At 61.9% G+C, this 18,623-nt stretch overlaps 1 protein-coding gene across 4 annotated transcripts; it reads left to right on the top strand.

Moving 5' to 3' along the window:
• The first annotated feature begins 3,127 nt into the window (after positions 1 to 3,127).
• On the top strand, positions 3,128 to 17,207 carry CPNE7 (copine 7). 4 transcript variants are annotated; one of them, XM_036119782.2, is made up of 15 exons: positions 3,129 to 3,389; positions 5,367 to 5,549; positions 7,975 to 8,049; positions 8,224 to 8,298; positions 8,933 to 9,016; positions 9,402 to 9,491; positions 9,602 to 9,700; positions 10,052 to 10,138; positions 10,487 to 10,546; positions 11,384 to 11,517; positions 12,355 to 12,409; positions 12,905 to 12,956; positions 13,023 to 13,160; positions 15,744 to 15,980; positions 16,517 to 17,207. In XM_036119782.2, the coding sequence occupies exons 1-15, from the start codon at positions 3,216 to 3,218 to the stop codon at positions 16,774 to 16,776; spliced, it is 1,803 nt and encodes a 600-aa protein (XP_035975675.1). In that variant the 5' UTR covers positions 3,129 to 3,215; the 3' UTR covers positions 16,777 to 17,207. The 4 variants fall into 4 exon arrangements, with proteins under 4 accessions (XP_035975677.1, XP_035975675.1, XP_077919896.1 ...); XM_036119786.2 differs by having other exon boundaries at positions 3,130 to 3,389; positions 13,023 to 13,156; XM_036119784.2 differs by lacking the exon at positions 10,487 to 10,546 and having other exon boundaries at positions 3,128 to 3,389.
• Positions 17,208 to 18,623: the final 1,416 nt, after the last annotated feature.

Raw genomic sequence — 18,623 nt, 5'->3', positions numbered from 1 at the left:
TCTGTTCCAGTTAAACTTTATTTACACAACAGGCGGCCCCCGGATTTGGCGCCTGGGGGGCCGAAGCTCCTGGGGCCCTGCTGTGGGCCTGCTTGGATTGAGGGAGAATGTCAGTCTGTTCGGGCTACTAGTCACCCAGCAGACATGGATTTCTCACAGTCCAGGAGGCTGGAAGCCTAGGGTCAAGGTGCCTCGTCTGCTTGTGGTCTCCTTGGGTGGAAGGCGCAAGGCCCTGTGGGCACTAAGTCCTCAGAAGGCCCCCTTCCTCACTCCAGAGCATTGGGGGTTAGGATTTCAACACAGGGATTTGGGGTAGAGACACAAATATTCAGTCTGTGGCATGGAAGAAGGCCACACTCTGTTGTTAATAACAAGAAAGAAACCGGTTACACAACAGAAATATTTTGCCCAATGAGCTCACTCAGCAAATATGTCCTGAGCATGTGTGGGGTGCCAGGCCTAGCCCTGGCCCCAAGGACCCAGCTGTGACAGGGGGCAGGCCAGGCCCTCACGCTGGACCGTCTGATGAACCAGGTGTGGCAAGGACTCAGACGCGGAGGGAAATTTGAGAAGTAACACAGATGTGCATGGAAAAAAGGCTGGAGCGACACACATCAAAACGTTAGTCCTGTCTGAGCCTGGGTGCTGGAATTTTCATTTCTACGCGCTCCTACACTCTTTGTAAGTTTTCAACAAGGACCATGTGCTCTTACTTGCTGTACAACAATAAGAACAAAATGTATGAACGGGGGTCTCGTTCCCGAGTCTGGCTGCTGGAGCTCCCCCCTCCCCCGCCTTCCCGGCCCTCCCTTGTCCCCGGGGCCCTTGGGGGGCCCTGGCTCTGGGGACTCAGGAAGGCTACACTGGCCCAGGAATCACAGACCAGGGTTACAAGCAATCTGGCTTTTTCTTCTGCGGTTTCTTTCCATTAGGGCCGAGGCCCTGGGTCACCCTGGGGAGGCAGCCACATCCTGTGAGTCTGTGGCTGGAGACCCAGTGGGTCCATTAAAATCTCTGGACCTCAGACCCTTGAACTCCCAAGCTCTGAATTCTCTTTCCTCTCTCCCCGTAGTGGAAATGTCACCTCTTACTGGCTGAGGTGCTGCGTGTGTGAGGACTGCACCCATGCGGACAGCTGCGTGCCCCAGGGCAGGTTCCTGAACTTTGGGGTGTCCCTTTCCTTATGCGTGAAATGGGGCTGTTGTGAGCATCGCGTGGCTTCACACCACTGCGGTCGGCATGGAGTGTGCGCGGCGGGCGGGCAGGTGCCACAGCCGTCCGCGTCTGGCAGATATTTGTGTCAGTTGCAGAGGTCAAGGTGAAGTTGAGCCTGGGGGAGCCAGTCCTCAGTGGAAATCCCCCCGAGGCCTGGCAGACAAGGAGCCAGGCAGGGAACCCCTTGAGCCTTGTGGGAGATGTGAGGCCTGCCTGCGTGGGGCTGGGTGGCCCACCTGAGCCCAGCCCCTTGCCGGTATTTCGCAGTCTGATCCCCATGGAGGTTCAGAGAGGCCAAGGAGCCTCTCCCAGGGCGCAGCTGGGGCAGGTGTGCTGGAGAAGCTAGATCTGGGAGGCCTGGGGCCTGTAAGCCCAAGATTCACCACCACAAGCCCACAGGCATGGCTGGTAGGCTAGACACTGACCGCCCAGCTCTGGGAAGCTGGGGCTGGGAAAGATGCGGGACTAGAAGGCCCAGAGGGGCTCCAGGCTGGTCTCCACAGAGTAGCTAGCCCTAACAGCTGGTTTCCACAGCTTCTGAGGAATGACACGGAGGCTGGATAAGGCCGAGTAAGGGGGCACCGAGTGGCCTCGAATCTCTCTGTGTGTCTCACTGCCCCTTGCCTCTTTATCCAGGTGCCTGGGAAGCGAGCCCACGTGCTGGAGTCCAACTGCCTCAGCCAAGCTGCAAGGATTTTCCTTGTTTCTGCAAACGGGGCTCAGGGTCTCTGGCTTCCAGGTGCGCCTGGGGTGCAATCCCGCCCTCTTACCACCAGGGGTGCTGTCCACGTACAGGGTCTGCTGGCGGAGGCTGCCGCTAAGACCTGTCGCTCGCTGCCTGACCCGACCCACGAGCACACTTGTCCTGACCCCAGAATCTTCTTCTGCAGCCCTGGAGGCCAAGGCTGAACCCTGGTCAGCCCGAGGGCACAGACCCCGGCACACCAGAGATCCAGTCTCTGCTGCCCTGGCCCTTGGGCCCCCTTCCCCTTAAACCCTCTTCTTGTCCCCCTCCCCCTGTGGCTTCTGGCCAGGTCTGTGCCCTATTTTTAGGCAAACATTGGCAAAGAGAATGGCCGGGAGGTGGCTTCTGCCTCTGTTAGCACCTCCTCTTCCGCTCGGCTCCCAATGGCAGGTGGTCTAGGGCATGGGGAGAATCTGGGGTCCCCTGTGGAGCCCGGTCCCATCTGGCTGCCGGGGACAGGTGTGGCAGGGCCCCCAGGCACTGCCAGGTCAGACTCTGACAGCCAGGACAGTCAGGGGCTATCCCTGCTCCTGGACTGCAAGTTCACCCCTCCCGGGGTGGGGGTGCCTGGCCCACATTAGGTGCCCATGAAATGCTTGTTGGCAGGTGCTGCTTCACCAAATGCCCCCTCCAGATGGGGTCCAAGAGAAGTGGGGAGCAACACGGGGATTTGGTGCTAAACCGGGAGTCCAGTTGCCCCCCCCAACTCGCCAAAGGGCCTGGCAGCTCTGACAACCACTCCCAGGCCCCCCGGGGCGGCCCGGGGAGGACACTGTCCCAGGGGGCCGGGGGGCTCTGCACAGTGTGGGAGGTCGCTGCCTGGACCTACCCCAAACCTCTCGGCCCAGCTTCCCCGGGGCGGACTTGAACCCTGCCAAACCCGGCAACCCCGAGGGGCGAGGGGCGAGGGGCGAGGGGCGAAGCCGCACTGAGAGCCGGCTCGCCCCTCCCGCAGAGCATTCCTTGCCCGCGCCCCTCCCGCGCCCCGCCCCTCCATGGCTCCCCCTCCCCTGCCCGCCCCCCCACCCAGGCTTCCCCTTCCACTGTCCGCTCCTCTGTCCCCCCTCCGCGGCCACCCTTCTGCAGTCCCCGCGTGGTGGCGGCCGCGGGAGCCACGTGTGTCCGCGCCCGGCGGGCGTGCAGGCAAGCGGGGCCACGCCTGGCCCGGCCATCATTCCCGAGGCGGCGGCGGCGCCGACTGGGCAGCGGCCCCTCGGTGCGCCCAGCCGAGTCCCCGAGCGCCGGCGCCGGGAGCATGAGCGCGGGCTCGGAGCGCCGGGCGGCGGCGCCCCCCGGAGTGGTGCCCGCGCCCCGCGCCTGCAAGGTGGAGCTGCGTCTCAGCTGCCGGCACCTGCTGGACCGCGACCCGCTCACCAAGTCCGACCCCAGCGTGGTGCTGCTGCTGCAGTCCCAGAGCCAGTGGGTGCAGGTAGACGCTGGGGCGGGCGCGACCCCCGGTGCAGGTGCCGAGTGGGGACCAGGGGCCTGGGGCCGGGGACACAGAGACCGAGGTGGGCAGCGTGCAGGGCAGGGTCAGGGCTGGGGTTACCAGGTCGAGAGAATCCGCGCGCACGAGTTGGGGGGGTGCTGGACTGAAGGCCACAGAGAGGAGCCCCAGGTAGAGGGAGGGAGCACCAGCATGGGGGGTGCGACCAGGGTCCCACGTGGGGCTTTAGGTGCCGGAGTGAGGCACCCCACCTTGAGCGTGCCGGCAGGGGGCTTGACTAAGGGGCACGGAAGAGAGTGGGGGGTGCGGGAGAGAGTGGTGTGCCCAATGGGGGATGCAGGGTTGGCCTGGGCTCATGGGTCTCCCCCGGCCTGGGGGGCCACCACTCTGCCAGGTCCTCATCCATCAGGCAGAGGCACCCAGACCTCGGATCCTGGAGGGCGGAGCAGGGAGGGCCAGGCAGGGCTGCGGGGTCGGGGGGCACGGCTGACTGAGGCTGAGGCATTGGTGAGCTAGAGATTTGGTCTCTGACCCACCTGGGGTGCTCCCAGCCTGTCGCCTGCTCTCCTCTTGTGGCAGACTCTACCGTGAGTCTCCAGAAACCCTGGGGTGACCGGGTCAGCCCAGCACTTGTGGCCAGGTTGGGACAGCTGAGGGCTGGTTTGTACACTCCACGGACCTGTTTCTCCCTTTGGTACTCTCGGGCCTGGGGGGTCGCTGGGGTGCCTGGGCAGCTGGCTGCCCCTTGTCACCCCCGGCCCAGCCCTCCCCGTGGGCCAGTCACGGCGATAGCTCTGCATTGTGCAAAGCACTCTCTCGGTCACTGTCCCCTGTGAGATGTGTGCTTCACCTGGAAAGGTGGAGAAACGCCGGGCATGGGCAGGCGAGGTTGGGGGTTGAAGCCCAGTGGAATTGAGGGATCCCTCCCCAGGCTCCAGTATGCCCCCTGACTGTGGTGACAGTGCAGGGGGGCCTGGGCGGGGCGGTGGGGCAGTGGGAGAGGGTGGATGAGGGGGAGACCCTGGTGTTCACCGCTGGGGGCCTGCGTGGGGGAGGCAGACAGGCTGGGCCCCGACCTGTGAGGGGCACAGAGTCCTGGAGGCTCCAGTGGCCAGCTTCCACAGACCAGCTCTGCTCCCCCATGCGGTGTGACCTTGTGCTGTTTCTTGTCATCTCTTGACCGCCAGGCTTCTGCGGGTCATTGGCCTAGGAGGTGAAGGGGCCACTGCAGCCCAGTGTCTTTGTGGTGCTGGGGACATTGGGAAGATCTGTGAGGAGGGCTCGCTTGGCCCGAGCACGGGTGCAGTTGTCCCTGGGGGGGGGGGTGGCCCACACAGACCCTCTGCCTGAGGGTGCGGGAATTTGTGTACCCTGGAGGGTGGCAAACCTACCTCCCCAGGCTGGATTGTGCTTTAGGGGTGTAGGGGTGCCTAAGCTGGAGGAGAGAGCTGAACCCAGGGGGATCTGTACCCCCTGCCCCAGTCTCCCTGCCTGCCCAGCTGGGGAGAGATCTCCACTGTGGGTTTGAGCAGCCCAGGATTCTGACCCAACTGTGTTCCTGGCTTGGACTGCTTTTGCACAGGACCCTTTCCCTCTCCAAGCCTCAGTTTCCCCAACTGTGATGGGGATAGAGTGGGCTGTGGTGGGCAGGATATGAGAAGCTGCGGAGAAGCTGCGGCCTGTGGCTGGCCAGGGCTGGGGCCTTTCTTTCAGGGAGGGAGGTGCCTGGGGCCCCTGGCAGCCGCGCAGCAGCTGAAATCCTGAGGAATGGAGTGCGGGTTGGCTGGGGGCGGGGGCGTGGGGGGTCTTCCCAGGGCCTGGCCTGGACACGAGTCCTCCAGGAGCACGAGAGGGCAGGTGAGGGGACTCTGCGGGCCAGAGCCGGGGGCCCAGGACCCGGGGAGTGCCTGGGTGGACGCGGCTCTCCTGCGAGGTCTTCTCAGCCTGGGCTGCTTGCAGGTGGACAGAACTGAGGTGGTCAGGAGCAGCCTGCACCCCGTGTTCTCCAAGGTCTTCACGCTCGACTACTACTTTGAGGAAGTACAGAAACTGCGCTTCGAGGTCTATGACACGCACGGACCCAGCAGTCTTGGCTGTCAGGACGATGATTTCCTTGGAGGCATGGAGTGCACCTTGGGGCAGGTGGGCACCCCGTCCCCTCGGGAGGAGAGGCCCAGGTGGGGAGGCGCCCCTGGGCCAACGCTGGTGGGAGGCGGTGGTGATGTGGGGACAGCCTGATTGGACGCCGACTGTGGTACCTCAGAGCTCCCTCTGGGACGAGCGTCCCGCTCTGCCTCTCTCCATAGTGACTTCTCTTAAAAATTCTTCATTAGTTAGCTTTAAAGGTATATAATTTTGAACTGGGTGATGCATTCCTCTAATTCGACATTTGGAAAGCGTGAAAGGCGTGGCGTGGAACGTCTACCTCTTGCCTGTCCCCGGGCTCTGTGCTCCCACATGAGGCCGTGAGTGTATATTTTTCTCTCCGTGTATGTATTTTAACAACACAAACTCCATACACCCTTCTGCAACTTGCTCTTTTCACTGTCATGACATGAGAGAGCCCTTCCACATCGGCACATAAGTGTCCTTGTTTCTCCCTGCGGCAGACGGACCAGCCCGCCGAGGCTGCGGTCACCGGAGGGACACTGTTTGCGGTCCTCGGATGATGTCCGGTCCAGTAGCTCTTCCCTTAGCAGCGCAGGAAGGGTTAGGGTACTTCCTTCTCGGCTGGTGAGGGGAGGTGCTTCTTGGTCACTGACGTATAATTTACGCACAGTAGTATGTGCAGACCTTAAGGGTCGATGCTCATGAGTTTAGGTGCCCGTATACCTGACCGTCGCCCGGCTCACACAGGACACTTCATCACCCCCACTGACCCCCTCCTCTCCAGCCAACTCCTGCTAGCTTCGCCTGCTCTAGAATTTCCTGTTCACAAATCACACAATGTGTTCTCATTTGTGTCCGGTTTCTTTTACCCAACATGCTGTCTGCGTGACTCATCCCCATTGCTGTCTGGTTCGGAGCTGGTTTGGGGTGGATCCCTCTGCCGACCCCACTTTACGGATGACAGCACTGAGATTAAGGAGGGGCACGGCAGCAGAGCAGGATCCCCCCGGGGGGCTTCCCCCCTGCTCGTCTCGAGCACGGGAGAGAATAGCGCACACCGCGGACACGTGCGTGGGCACACAGGTGTTGACATGTATGCACGGACATACGTGTACGCACGGGCACAGGCCCACGGGTGAGGGTACAGATGCATGCTTGGACACACATAGGAACAGGTGTGGGCGCACGCATGTCTAGGCTGACACGGCCCGCTCTCAGCTGACTCGCCAGGCCCCCACGGCCATCAGGCCAGCTGCAGGCGGAGCTCGAGGTCCCGACACCGGCTGCGAATCCCAGTCCCAGGACCTGGAGCAAGTCGCTGACCTCTGCCCGAACCTCCAAGCCTCAGCCATCTCAGGGGGTAGTTGGGGGACCGAGAGAAGAATGCTTATCCACCTTAACCGGTTCACAAACGAGCTAGCCCCAGCAGTGGAGCCTACGAGTGGGAGCACCTGGGGAGGCTCGGGACATGGCCCCCCCGGCACCCCTTAGCCTGTGTTGACCTCCCCACGCGCAGCGAACGGTCCCATGGGCTCGGGAGCTGTCAGCTAGGCAGCGCCGCGTGGGTGTGTAGGTTGGGAGCATCTGAACGGACTCAGCTCACTGTGCTGTAGTCACCCCAGCTCCAGGAGCCGGTGGACGGTGAGGCTAGGTAAGTGCTAATGAGCATCCGGGTCACCGTCACCATGGCGACAGCTTGGTCTTGGCTGGCCAGCAATGGGTGGGGTCCCTACGACGTCATAGAGCCTTTGGTAGCTGTGAGGGGCTGTCCTCACTGAACCCTTCTACAGACCAGGGCGCCCACCCACCTGAGGGCTGCACACAGCTTCCCTGGGTCAACTCACAGGCCCCCGTTAGGGGTTTGTAACCAAATGAGGGAAGCATCCGCGCAGGGCCAGGCAAGGGGGAGGCCCAGGTGGGCAGGAGCGGGGAGGAGCCCACAGGGAGGGCACAGCACCAAGGATGTCCATGGGGCAGCATGGTCTGCACGAACGCACAGGAGGGTGGAGAGCTGGCTTGGTGTCTCCGTTCTTGCTCTCAAGCCCTCTGCCACCTTCAGGGCAGCCTGGGGGTCCAGGGTAGCGCCCAGGAACCCCCTCGGCCTCATGCCGGCCAGGGGGGTTTGAAGCACCTTGCTGCCTGGGGGCCGGGGCCAGGCCGCTGAGGAATCGGGGCTGGTTGGGGCTGGGTGTGCAATCCGTCTGGCGTGTGGGGTGCTGTTTCTGCTTCCTCCTCTCCCGACACATGGACGAGAGCGCCCCTCATCCACAGCCGCACAGAGGGACGCCCATCAGGTGGCCGAGCATCTCCAGAGCGGGCCGTGGGTTGGTCACTGCCGGGCCCCGAGGCTGTGGGGCCCTGGGCCGTAGGTTTGGCAGAGCCAGGCTGCCCAGGGGGACTGAGGGCAGGGTCCCCAGGGGACAGGAGCTGACCCCTCCCTGACTGTTCTGACTTCCAGATCGTCGCCCAGAAGAAGATGACCCGCGCTCTGCTGCTCAAGTTCGGCAGGAACGCCGGCAAGTCCACCATCACGGTGAGGCTGCCCGCCTTCCCGCCCAGCCCCTGCACCCGGCAGACCCCACCCCTTCCTCAACGCAGCTCTGAGGGGCGAGGCCCGAGGCTGCCTTGTGGGGGGGGGGCGGGGGTGGTCCTGGTGCCTCCCCTGGGCCCGGCCTGCAGAGCTCAGAGCCGTGGCTTCCCCTCCCAGGTGATCGCTGAGGACATCTCCGGGAACAATGGCTACGTGGAGCTCTCCTTCAGGGCCCGGAAGCTGGATGACAAGGTGTGTGGCGGGCGCCCGCGTGGGGCCACGAGGACAGCCCACCCCCAGCGCTGCCCTCCCCGTCAGAGCCTTCCAGGGAGCGAGCGCTGTGTTGAGTGAGAGGCGCTTGGAGCCCCGTGGGGCCGCCAGGAGGCTGCTCCTGTCCCCGTGTCAGTCACTGGCTCTTGGCTGTGTTCTTCTGGGCACTGGGCCCCTTCCCAAAACCTCTGTTCATGCTCGTGGCCCCATTTAACGATGGGGACACGTGCTCAGGGAGGCTGCCATCCAGACAGTGGAGGGATTGCTCTGAGCCAGGTTCTGTCGGCTCTCACATGGGGTGGGAGCACACAGAGCAGGGGTTGGACCTGCTGGAGGGTGTGTCCTGCTGCCCCGCTAGCCAGGCAGATGGGAGCCTGGGGAGGAGGAGGGGGCCAGCAGCTGGGGCTAGCCGAGCGTATGCAGACATGGCCGGAGAGTCACAGGAAGGGTGCTGGGGAGCCAGGGAAGGCTCTAGAGGGGAGGGCAGCCTGGGGTCACTCCGAGAGGCTCTCACCCTCATTTCATAGCTAAGGGGATGGAGGCTCCGTGGGGGTGAACAGCACTGCTGGGAAGCCGCAGAGTGGGGCCGGTAAGCACAGCCTCTGCCCTCCTCCAGGACCTCTTCAGCAAGTCAGACCCCTTCCTGGAGCTCTACCGGGTCAATGATGATCAGAGTGAGCAGCTGGTGTACCGGACAGAGGTGAGGACTCCCTGCCTAGCACCTGACGTCCGTTGCAGTGCTCTGGGGACAGGAATGAGAGGACAGGGAAAGGAGCCAACCCCGTCACTCCCCCGCATCCTCCCAGCGCCCATCTCCTTCAACAGGGAGCCGGCCGACCAGGCGGCCAGGCCAGGCGCGTCTGCCGCTAGAACCCACAACTGTGTTTTGTCGTCCCTGCCTGCAGGTGAAATGGCATTTCAGTTAGAGCACTGAGACATCATCTCCTTTTGAGATAAATTAATCTGAGTAAGAAAAAGAGGCTATTTAAAGAACAGGGTTCCAGGTGGCCTGGGAATGTGGCGGAAGTTCTGGAGGTGGCTCCCGGAGGAACCCGAACCAGCCCCCTCCCGCCCCCCGCCCCCAGGTGGTGAAGAACAACCTCAGCCCCGTGTGGGAGCCTTTCAAGGTGTCCCTGAGCAATCTGTGCAGCTGTGAGGAGACGCGGCCTCTGAAGGTGGGGCAGGACGGGCCAGGGGCGGGTGAGGGGAGCCTGCTGCCGGGGGATGGAGACCTCGAGGTGGGGTCCCACAGGGGCAGCGGGCTGAGGGGGCCTGGGCTCCCCAGTGCCTCGTCTGGGATTATGACTCCCGCGGAAAGCACGACTTCATCGGGGAATTCTCCACCACCTTTGAGGAGATGCAGAAAGCTTTCGGGGAGGACCAGGTGAGCTGGGCCCCTCCCTCCCCCCCACCTAAAAACAGGGTGGAAAGTGGGTGAACGCTGGGTTCTGACCCATCTGCACAGGGTTCTCTGGAAGGAGCCACAGGAGGTAGGTAGAGCGCTGGCGCTGAGCCCGGCCGGCTCCAGAAACTTCCAGAAACTGTTATTACTGGTAAAACCCAGAGAAGACTGATGACCACGCTGCCAGGTGGCCAGACCAGGGACATCAGTTGCCTCGTTACAGTTGGAAAAACGCTGTTCAGGGCTGGGGTTTTGAGGCCTCCCTGCTCCCTTGGGGTGGGTGTTGAGCACTGGTGCTCGGGGGTGGGGTCTCTGCCTATCCCTGTCCCCCAGGCCCAGTGGGACTGCGTGAATGCCAAATACAAGCAGAAGAAGCGTCATTACAAGAACTCTGGGGTGGTCATCCTGGCAGACCTGAAGGTGAGCTGCGACGCCTGCCTCACCCACAGTGGGTTGGGGGCCGGCTCCCACCTAAACTCTGCAGAGAGCCAACGGGGCAGGGGCACGCCCCTCCCTGCGAGTCTCCCCATTGTCAGATGGACCCTCAAAGGCCCCTAATCCCAGAGCCCCGGGGCTCCCCAGTCCTTGGGGGAGGGAAGTGGGAGGAATGGAGGGCAGGAGGGGTCAGAGAAGGGAAGTCGGGGGGCAGCTGGGGGTCAGGCCGCTCCAGGCAGCTCCCCTGGGGGAGGGCAGGTCCCCAGGGCTCCAGCCTCCGTGTCTGGGCATGGGGCATCCTGGGTGGGCCCTGCCGACGCCCCTGCCTGGAAGTTCTACAGGGTTCACTCGTTCCTGGACTACATCATGGGTGGCTGTCAGATCCACTTCACGGTGAGCGCCCGGGACCCCCGCTCCCCACCCCACCCCGTGGAGCCCCTCCACCCCCGCAGAGCCTGGGCAGCCTCCCCACCCGGACGGCGGGGGCCGAGGTGCATACATGTGTGTAGTCAGGCCCCTCTGCGGGGTCTGCAGGGTCCACACACCCCCTGCCCAGCTCTGGGCTCTTCCTGTGCATAGAGGGTCCCCCATCCGGAAGGGATGGAGCCAGGACTCAGCCTCAACAGAAGCAGTGACAGAAAGACGAGGAGAGAACAGAGTGACACTTGTCACCGCCAGGGACAACACCAGAAGCCCCAAGACCAAGCTGCCGTGGCCTGGCCTGGAGCCGGGGCTTGGCCTGGAGCTGGAGAGCCCGTGTGTCACCTCGTTGCTCATTCAAGGATGCATGGGCTCCTGTCTGTCCCCTGAGCAGCAGCAGGAGGGGCCTGAGGGAAGTGTCCCGGCAGGGGCGGCAGGCTCGAACTCTCAGACCCTGCCCAGGCAGGGTGGCAGCTGAGGCGAGTCTTGGCCTTGGGTCCCTTCCCACGGCCCCGCCCCAGGCCCAGTGACAGGCTGGTGGCACCGGGAGAGGGAGGGGCCTGTTCCTTCCTGAGGATGCAGGCTCCATCCGGTTGTGCTGGTCAGTGCTGGTCAGCGCTCGTTGCCCTCGGCCTCCACCCCAGCACAGAGCTGGGCCCTCATACGGCCCTGGGGACTGCCCTAGTTTGCACCCCTTGCCAAGCAGCTCCCCACAGCTTATTCCCCTTACCTCTCAAATGGGGGTTCTGTGTGCCTAGTCCAGCCCAGGTGGGAGAGGGGCCCCCAGCTCATGAGCCGGGATCTCTGCAGGTGGCCATCGACTTCACGGCCTCCAATGGTGACCCCCGGAACAGCTGCTCTCTGCACTATATCAACCCCTTCCAGCCCAACGAGTACCTGCAGGCTCTGGTGGCCGTGGGGGAGATCTGCCAGGACTATGACAGGTGCAGCCTCTGCCCCCGGCCTCCTTGCCTTCCTGCCCCCGGCCTCCCTGCCTCCCTGCCTCCCCGCCTCCCCAGTCTCCCTGCCTCCCCGGTCTCCCTGCCCCCAGCCTCCCTGCCCCCAGCCTCCCTGCCTCCCCAGCCTCCTTGCCAGCCTCCCTGCCTCCCTGCCTCCCTGCCTCACCGGCCTCCCTGCCTCCCTGCCCCCAGCCTCCCTGCCTCCCTGGCCTCCCTGACTCCCTGCCTCCCTGGCTCCAGCTCAGGTTTGGGCCCAGGGGTGGGCATCATGGCTGTATCCACTAGCCCAAGGAAGGCTGGCAGTGTCCGGGGCCACGGTGGGTGGGGCTTACTCCACGGGCCAGCCCCAGATGTCACTGCGTGGCTGATCCGCACGGGCAGCCCCGCCCCCTGAGGTGGGGCTGGCCCTCACTCACATGGCCCCTTCACCCTTCACACAAACATGGGGGGTGGCCCAATTTATAGACCAGTAAACTGAGGCCACGGAGGGGTAGACCCCTCTGTCAGGGGGTGAGGGGCAGAGAGCTGAGGTCCCAAAGACAGGAGGCCGATGCTTCCCAGGGTCAGGTTGTGGTCCCAGAGTTGGAGGAGTTGTCTCTGCCCCTGCCTGGAGGCTTGGTGTCTTCCTCACTGCTCAGTGCCTCAGTTTCCCCTGTGTGGTTCGGAGCAGGGCCGGGCACCCAAGAAAGTGTCAGCCTGGGCCTGGTCACACAGGGGTGGAATAGAGCCCAGCTGTCCTGGTTCTGGTGGATATCTCCCCAAAGCACACCCACTCCCAGGGAAATCAGGGACCCCTGTGTGATGGGGCCTCCTCTCTTCCAGCGACAAGAGATTTTCTGCTTTGGGGTTTGGAGCCCGAATCCCTCCCAAGTATGAGGTAGGAGAGCCTGGGGACCGGGACCCCACCCCCCTGCATCTGCTGGGGCCTCCGGGGCCAGGCTGCTTGTCCCCAGCAGAGGCCGTCCTGGGTCCTGGGACCCCTCAGCGGCTGCCTCTCGCTGGTGGGAACGCAGCCTCCCTGCACTTCCAGCCAGAGAGGCTGACCTTGGTCACCTAGCACCAGTGACCCTCTGGGGGAACTGAAGAAAACTCTGTGTCCCTGTCAGGAGAAGGGGAATGAGTCTGGAAACTTCCAGTAGCAAATAGCTGAAGAACATGGTGGCGGGAGGGATTTATTGGTTTAAAGCATCTCAGACCCCCTGGCTGCAGGGGCTGAAGGACTAGTCCGCCTGCCCTCTCTCCCAGGTGACTCCCTCCATGAGGCTCTGTCCACGTGGGGGCCCCAGGGGCTGCAAACCTACCTCTCCCGGGAGGTGGGGGCTGGGGGTCCTGGAGGGGTAGCCCAGCTGACAGTCCCTCTGTGCCCACCCAGGTGTCCCATGACTTTGCCATCAACTTCAACCCTGAGGACGATGAGTGTGAAGGTAGGGGCCTGAGGCAGGCCTGGGTGGGGGTGCCCCCGGGCTGGGCTCACCCTCCTTCCCCCACAGGAATCCAGGGTGTGGTGGAGGCCTACCAGAACTGCCTGCCCAGGGTCCAGCTCTACGGCCCCACCAACGTGGCCCCCATCATTTCCAAGGTGGCCCGCATGGCCGCGGCCGAGGAACACACTGGGGAGGCCTCCGTAGGTACCCGGGGCAGGCGGCAAGGTGGGGCCGGGGTGCATGAGAAGGTGGTGCGTGCCACTGGGGGCCAGGTATGGGCCGCAGTGTGTGAGGGGGGCATGACGGTCAGGGAGGCGCAGGCCTGGGGGTACTGGGGGATGCAGGGGGCCCCAAAGCCCCCCTAGAGGCACAGGTGTAACTCTCACCTGGCGGGGTCCCTTCCCCACAGGCTGTTTGTTGTTCTGCCGTGCGCATATTATTTTGTTTGTGTGTCTTTTTATTTTTCACAAATAATATTGTGCTGAAAGTTGCATTCTGCTTTACTTTTTTTTTTTTTTTAGATTTTGTTTATTTATGAGAGAGAGAGATAGAGCATGAGTGTGTGGGGGGGGTCAGAGGGAGAAGCAGGCTCCCCGCTGAGCAGGGAGCCCGATTCAGGACTCGATCCCAGGACCCTGGGACCATGACCTGAGTGGAAGGCAGACGCTTCCCCGACTGAGACACCCAGGTGCCCCTGATTCCCTTTTCAACATGTTTGTAGATCTGTTTGTGCTGCCGTATGCACTGCTGGTCTGTTGCTTTACCTTTTTATTCTGTAAAAGACACCACGTTTGCAGAAGAGTGCTCCATCCCTCACCTGAGGTCACTGACTTCTTTCCGCATTTCCTCCCTCCCCCCTCCTCCCCTCCCCCTTTCCATATGATTTTGAAGCAAGTCCCAGACACATAACTTCGTCTGTAAATATCAGTATAAACCTCTCGAAGAGAGAGAAGAGAGCCACTGCCATGACCACACCTAAAACTCGACAGTAATTCCCTCGGTATTGAAATACCAGTATCTAAATATGAAACATCTGGGTAGCACACATGTCCCGCTGGATGGTTCGTGTCCCATCCCGGTGGCTTCTATGGCAGAACGGGGGTGAAATGGCCCCACTGTGATTGTGGACGTGTCCTCCGCCTTCCCTTGCTGATGGAGGGGGAGTCCTGTAGGGTCTCCTGGTCTCGAGGCTGCTGACTGTGCCCCGTGGGGGCATTCACCACATTCTTGTCTTCTGATTCGACTTCCCAGGAGGTGGTGGGAGTGTCCCAGGAGGCACGCATGTCTGCCTCTGTCCTCCTTGGTGCTCAGAGCCTCCATCTCTACCAAGATGCTTCACAGGGGCTTCTGTGGGTTGCTAGATTGCTTCCCGTGGAACAGTAGCGGTGTTGATACGGTGGGGAGGCGCTCGGTGTAACCTGGGACCCGCTTCTCAGTGCACCTGATCTTCCCCTGCCCGTCTCTTTCGTCCCGAGGGAAAGCGGTGTCACTCCCTCCCAAGTCACACATGGCTTCCTGGGGCCAGACCACAGTCACCCACACAGTGCTGGGAGGCCCCGTGCTCACGGCGACGGAGCTCGGTGTTTGAGACCTAGTCTAGGGGCAGGAGGGGCGTGCGGGCTTTCCTGAGGAGGGGCTGTGTCCACGGGGTTCAGAGCTGGGTCCAGCCAGGGGTCCTCAGACTGCCCAGCACACGGTCACTCCTCCCATGGGTCTGGGGCTCTGGGGGGGAGGAGGGCAGGGGGCCTCTTGGCAAAGATGACCCTGTTGTGATGCCCATTGGTCTTTCCCTCACGTGGTGTCACAGGGTTGGTGCCCACTGGGCTAGGGTCTTCTTTTTTCTCCTTTATGTTTTCTCTCCTTTATGTTTTCTCTTGTCCAGGTTTTTAGTACTGATTTTTAGTAGTTCTGTTTTTGGGGATTTTTGTGTTTGTTTTGTTTTTTAAAGATTTTATTTTTTAAGTAATCTCTACACCCAATGTGGGGCTTGAACTCACAACCCTGAGATCAAGAGTTGCGTGCCTGAACCAGCCAGCTGCCCTGTTTGTTTTGTTTTGTTTTGTTTTTCGAGAGAGAGAGAGAGAGAGTGTGTGGTGGGGGGGAGGGGCAGAGGGAGAGAGAGAATCTCCAGCAGACTCCACACCCAGCACGGACCCTGACACGGGGCTCGATCTCACAACCCTGAGATCATGACCTGAGCCAAAATCAAGAGTTAGATGTTTAACTGACTGAACCACTCAGGTGCCACAACCCCTGTTTTTTTTGTTTATTAACAAGGGAAATGGACTTTTATTTGAAACAAGTCCCAGTCTGTCTTTGTGCTGATGTGCTGAGCACCTGGCCAGGCTGGGCCAGAGGGTGTCCTCTCTAAGTTGTTCCTTGGATCCCAGGGTCCCTTTAGGGTGTGGGAGGCCCTGTCCACTGACAGCCCACAGGACCCTCCTTCTCGGGCCTCGGACGTGGGTTCGGACCCAGGCTCCACCAGCCTCAGCCTCTCCATCTGTATGATGGGTTGGGAGATGGGTGGACGCATCCAGCCACAGTAAATGAGCTCATGATGTCTTGTGGTTGTGGTGAACTGCACTTTAGCAACAATTTCAGAAAAGCCTGAACACCCTCAGCTCGGGATGCCCGCAGTGGCCCCCAGGCTGTCTGGGGGAGGGGAGCTGCTTGGGGGACTTGCGGTTGCCTGGGGGGTAGAAGTGGCCCTCAAGGGTCCCCAGACAACCCCCGAGGGCCTGAGGAAGGGGTGGGGGACCCGTGCCCACTCTTTCCCTGTGTCCCCAGCAATACTACATTCTGCTGGTCCTGACCGATGGCGTGGTGACCGACATGGCCGATACACGGGAGGCCATCGTGCGTGCCTCCCACCTGCCCATGTCCATCATCATCGTGGGGGTGGGCAACGCCGACTTCACGGATATGCAGACCCTGGACGGGGACGACGGCATCCTGCGCTCCCCGCGGGGCGAGCCAGCTCTCCGAGACATTGTGCAGTTCGTGCCCTTCCGGGAGCTCAAGAGCGTGAGTGCATGCAGGGGGCGGTCCAGGGCCTTCCCCCCAGGCTCCCGGGGAGGAGCAGGACTTGAACTGCTCTCAAGCACCTAGAAACCTTCCTATTTTGAAAATATCGAACCTACACACAGGAGAGAAGGCGGCACAGTGGGCTCCCCAGGCACTTTCAGACCCTCTGTGAGACACAGGAAGGAAATTCACGACCGGTGGACACTCACAGGGCTTTATGGGGGGGCGCCCACCTCCTTCCTGCCTCACACCTGCCCTGTGTGCCTGGGGGAGGGGCGGGGCCACGTGGGTGCAGGTGCCATTCAGGCTGGAGCCCCCTTCAGCAGTGGGCCACTGCAGCCTCGTATCCTCGGTTCTACATCCCGTACCGAGGCTCCCCTGGCCGCCAGGAGACTTCCTGGTCAGCTGCGGGACAGGGTCCTCCTCTATTAGAGGGTGGGGGCCGCAGCGCCAGAGGATGAGGCTGGGGTGTGATCGGCTGGGCGGCCAGAGGGTCGGGAGGCCCCAGCTGTAAGCACGCTGTCCCCGCTCTGAAGGCGTCCCCGGCAGCGCTGGCCAAGTGCGTGCTGGCCGAAGTGCCCAGGCAGCTGGTGGAGTACTACAGCCACAAGGAGCTGCCCCCGAGAGGCGACAGCACCCACGCCCGGGAGGCCGGCCCCCCCGAGAGGGCCGGGCAGCCGGGAGTGCGGCCAGTCTCTGTCTCCAGCACCCTCGAGGTCCCTTAGGCCCCCCGCCTTCCAGAGCCCTCCTGTGCCCACCCGGCCCGCCCCTGTCCTCCTGTGAGCCTGCTGCCTAGGCCAGCCCTCCGGGACCCCCAAGGCTGAAGGATGAACAAATCCAGGCCTGGGGATCCCTGAAACAGGAGCTGAAGGTGTGGGGGTGCTGGTGGTAGCCCCCCATGCCTGGCCCTGCCCCCGCCAGGCCGGTGTAGAATGGTGGGGGGCACGGACTCCTGAGAGAGCAGGAGGCCTGGCAGCTCAGCCCCAAATGAAGGGAAGTTTAGGGATTGGGGGATTTCTGCTTTGCACCCGATCTTTACTGAGGAGGGGCCCGCAGTCTGCCTTCCAGTTGTGGAGAAAACCCCAAGATGCCCCCAGACCCCTGATCCACAGTCAAGATTCCTCTTTGCTCCCTGCCTTCCTCCCTGCTCACTGCTCACTCCCACCTCCGCACCCAGGTCTGTGGGGTCTGCAGTGGGGGCTGAGCATAATAAAGTGTCATCCTGTCCTCGAAGCAGTTTGTGCATTTACTGCCCCCATTCTTGCCTCCCCACCCCTGCAGCAGAGGACTGCACCCCTCTGGAGGGGTGGACAGGCGAGTCGGGCCCCCTCCCATCCCCCACACTGGGACAGGGAGTCTGCTAGACTCAGGCCCTCGGGGTCCTTCCTGGACGGAAAGGAAGGGCCCTTTCAGGAACACAAGGGTGTCAGAGGCAATACTCCACCCAAGGAAGGGCCAGAGGGTGCAGCGGCTGCCCCCATACCCTGAGTGGCCTCTCCTTGGCCTTCAGTGATCCACTGCTCGAAATCTGCATCAGCCAGGCTCAGGTGGGGCGAGGCTGTCTGGCAGGAACCCAGGGGCCTTTAACCAGCAACTCAGCTTTACAAGGACCTACCATGCTACACGCTGTCAGGGGAGGGAGCACCACCTGCTAAAGCCTCCCAGTCCTGTGGGGGTGGGTTTCTGATTGAGATTTCCCCTGAAACATCTTGTCTGGGAAAAACAAACTGTCCTGACCCTGAATCTAGGCCCTCCCATCCACTCGCTCATCCATCCATTCATCCACACATCTATCCATCCAACCTTCCCTCCCTCCATCCATCCACCTATATCCATCCATTCATCTACCTGTCCACCTGTCCATTCATCCACCCTTCCCTCCCTCCATCCATCCACTGGTCCGTCCGTCCAACCATCCATCCATCCATCCATCCATCCATCCAATCACCCTTCCATCCATCCATCCATCCATCCATCCATCCATCCATCCATTCATTCACCCATCCATCCATCCATCCATCCATTCACCCACCCACCTATCCATCCATCCACCCTTCCCTCCCTCCATCTATCCATCCACCTAATCCATCCATCCATCCATCCATCCACCTATCCATCCATCCATCCATCCGTCCGTCCATCCATCCACCCCCCCCCCACTCTGGAGGTCTATTTTTAGCTCCTGATTCATCTCTGTTAGGCAAGGATAATGGGCATTGCCATGGTAACCTAGCTACTGCTGAATTCTGGAAGAGCCAATGTTGGTCTCTTTGGGGATGGAGAGGACAAAAGAGAAACAGCCCCCTCCATCCACACTGGGAGGCAGCAGGGTTCTAAGATGGGAGGCTGTGTCAGCTCTGTCCTGACCCTGCCACCAAGTCATGGATGACCAGGCCCCAATTTCAGTGGTAGAAAGCCTCAGACCGTTCTGGGTTCCATTCAGGGGTGAAGCCAAGGGAATTGGTCAGTTAAGATCCCAGCAGGGGCAGAAGACACAAAGAGAGCTAAGAAGAATGGGAGGGGGTTTATGCAGGGGCCCAGGGCAGCAGTGGTAGGCCTGGGAAGCAGCTCTGGGCCAGGGCAGGGCAAGGAGCCTGATGAGCTGGCAGTGGAATAAGGGTCTCTTTTTGGAGCTGCTGCCTT

This window comes from Halichoerus grypus, chromosome 15 (assembly GCF_964656455.1).
Source record: "Halichoerus grypus chromosome 15, mHalGry1.hap1.1, whole genome shotgun sequence".
Classification (NCBI taxonomy): domain Eukaryota; kingdom Metazoa; phylum Chordata; class Mammalia; order Carnivora; family Phocidae; genus Halichoerus; species Halichoerus grypus.
The sequence above is the reverse complement of the archived record's forward strand: the minus strand, read 5'-3'. Positions and strand labels throughout refer to the sequence as shown.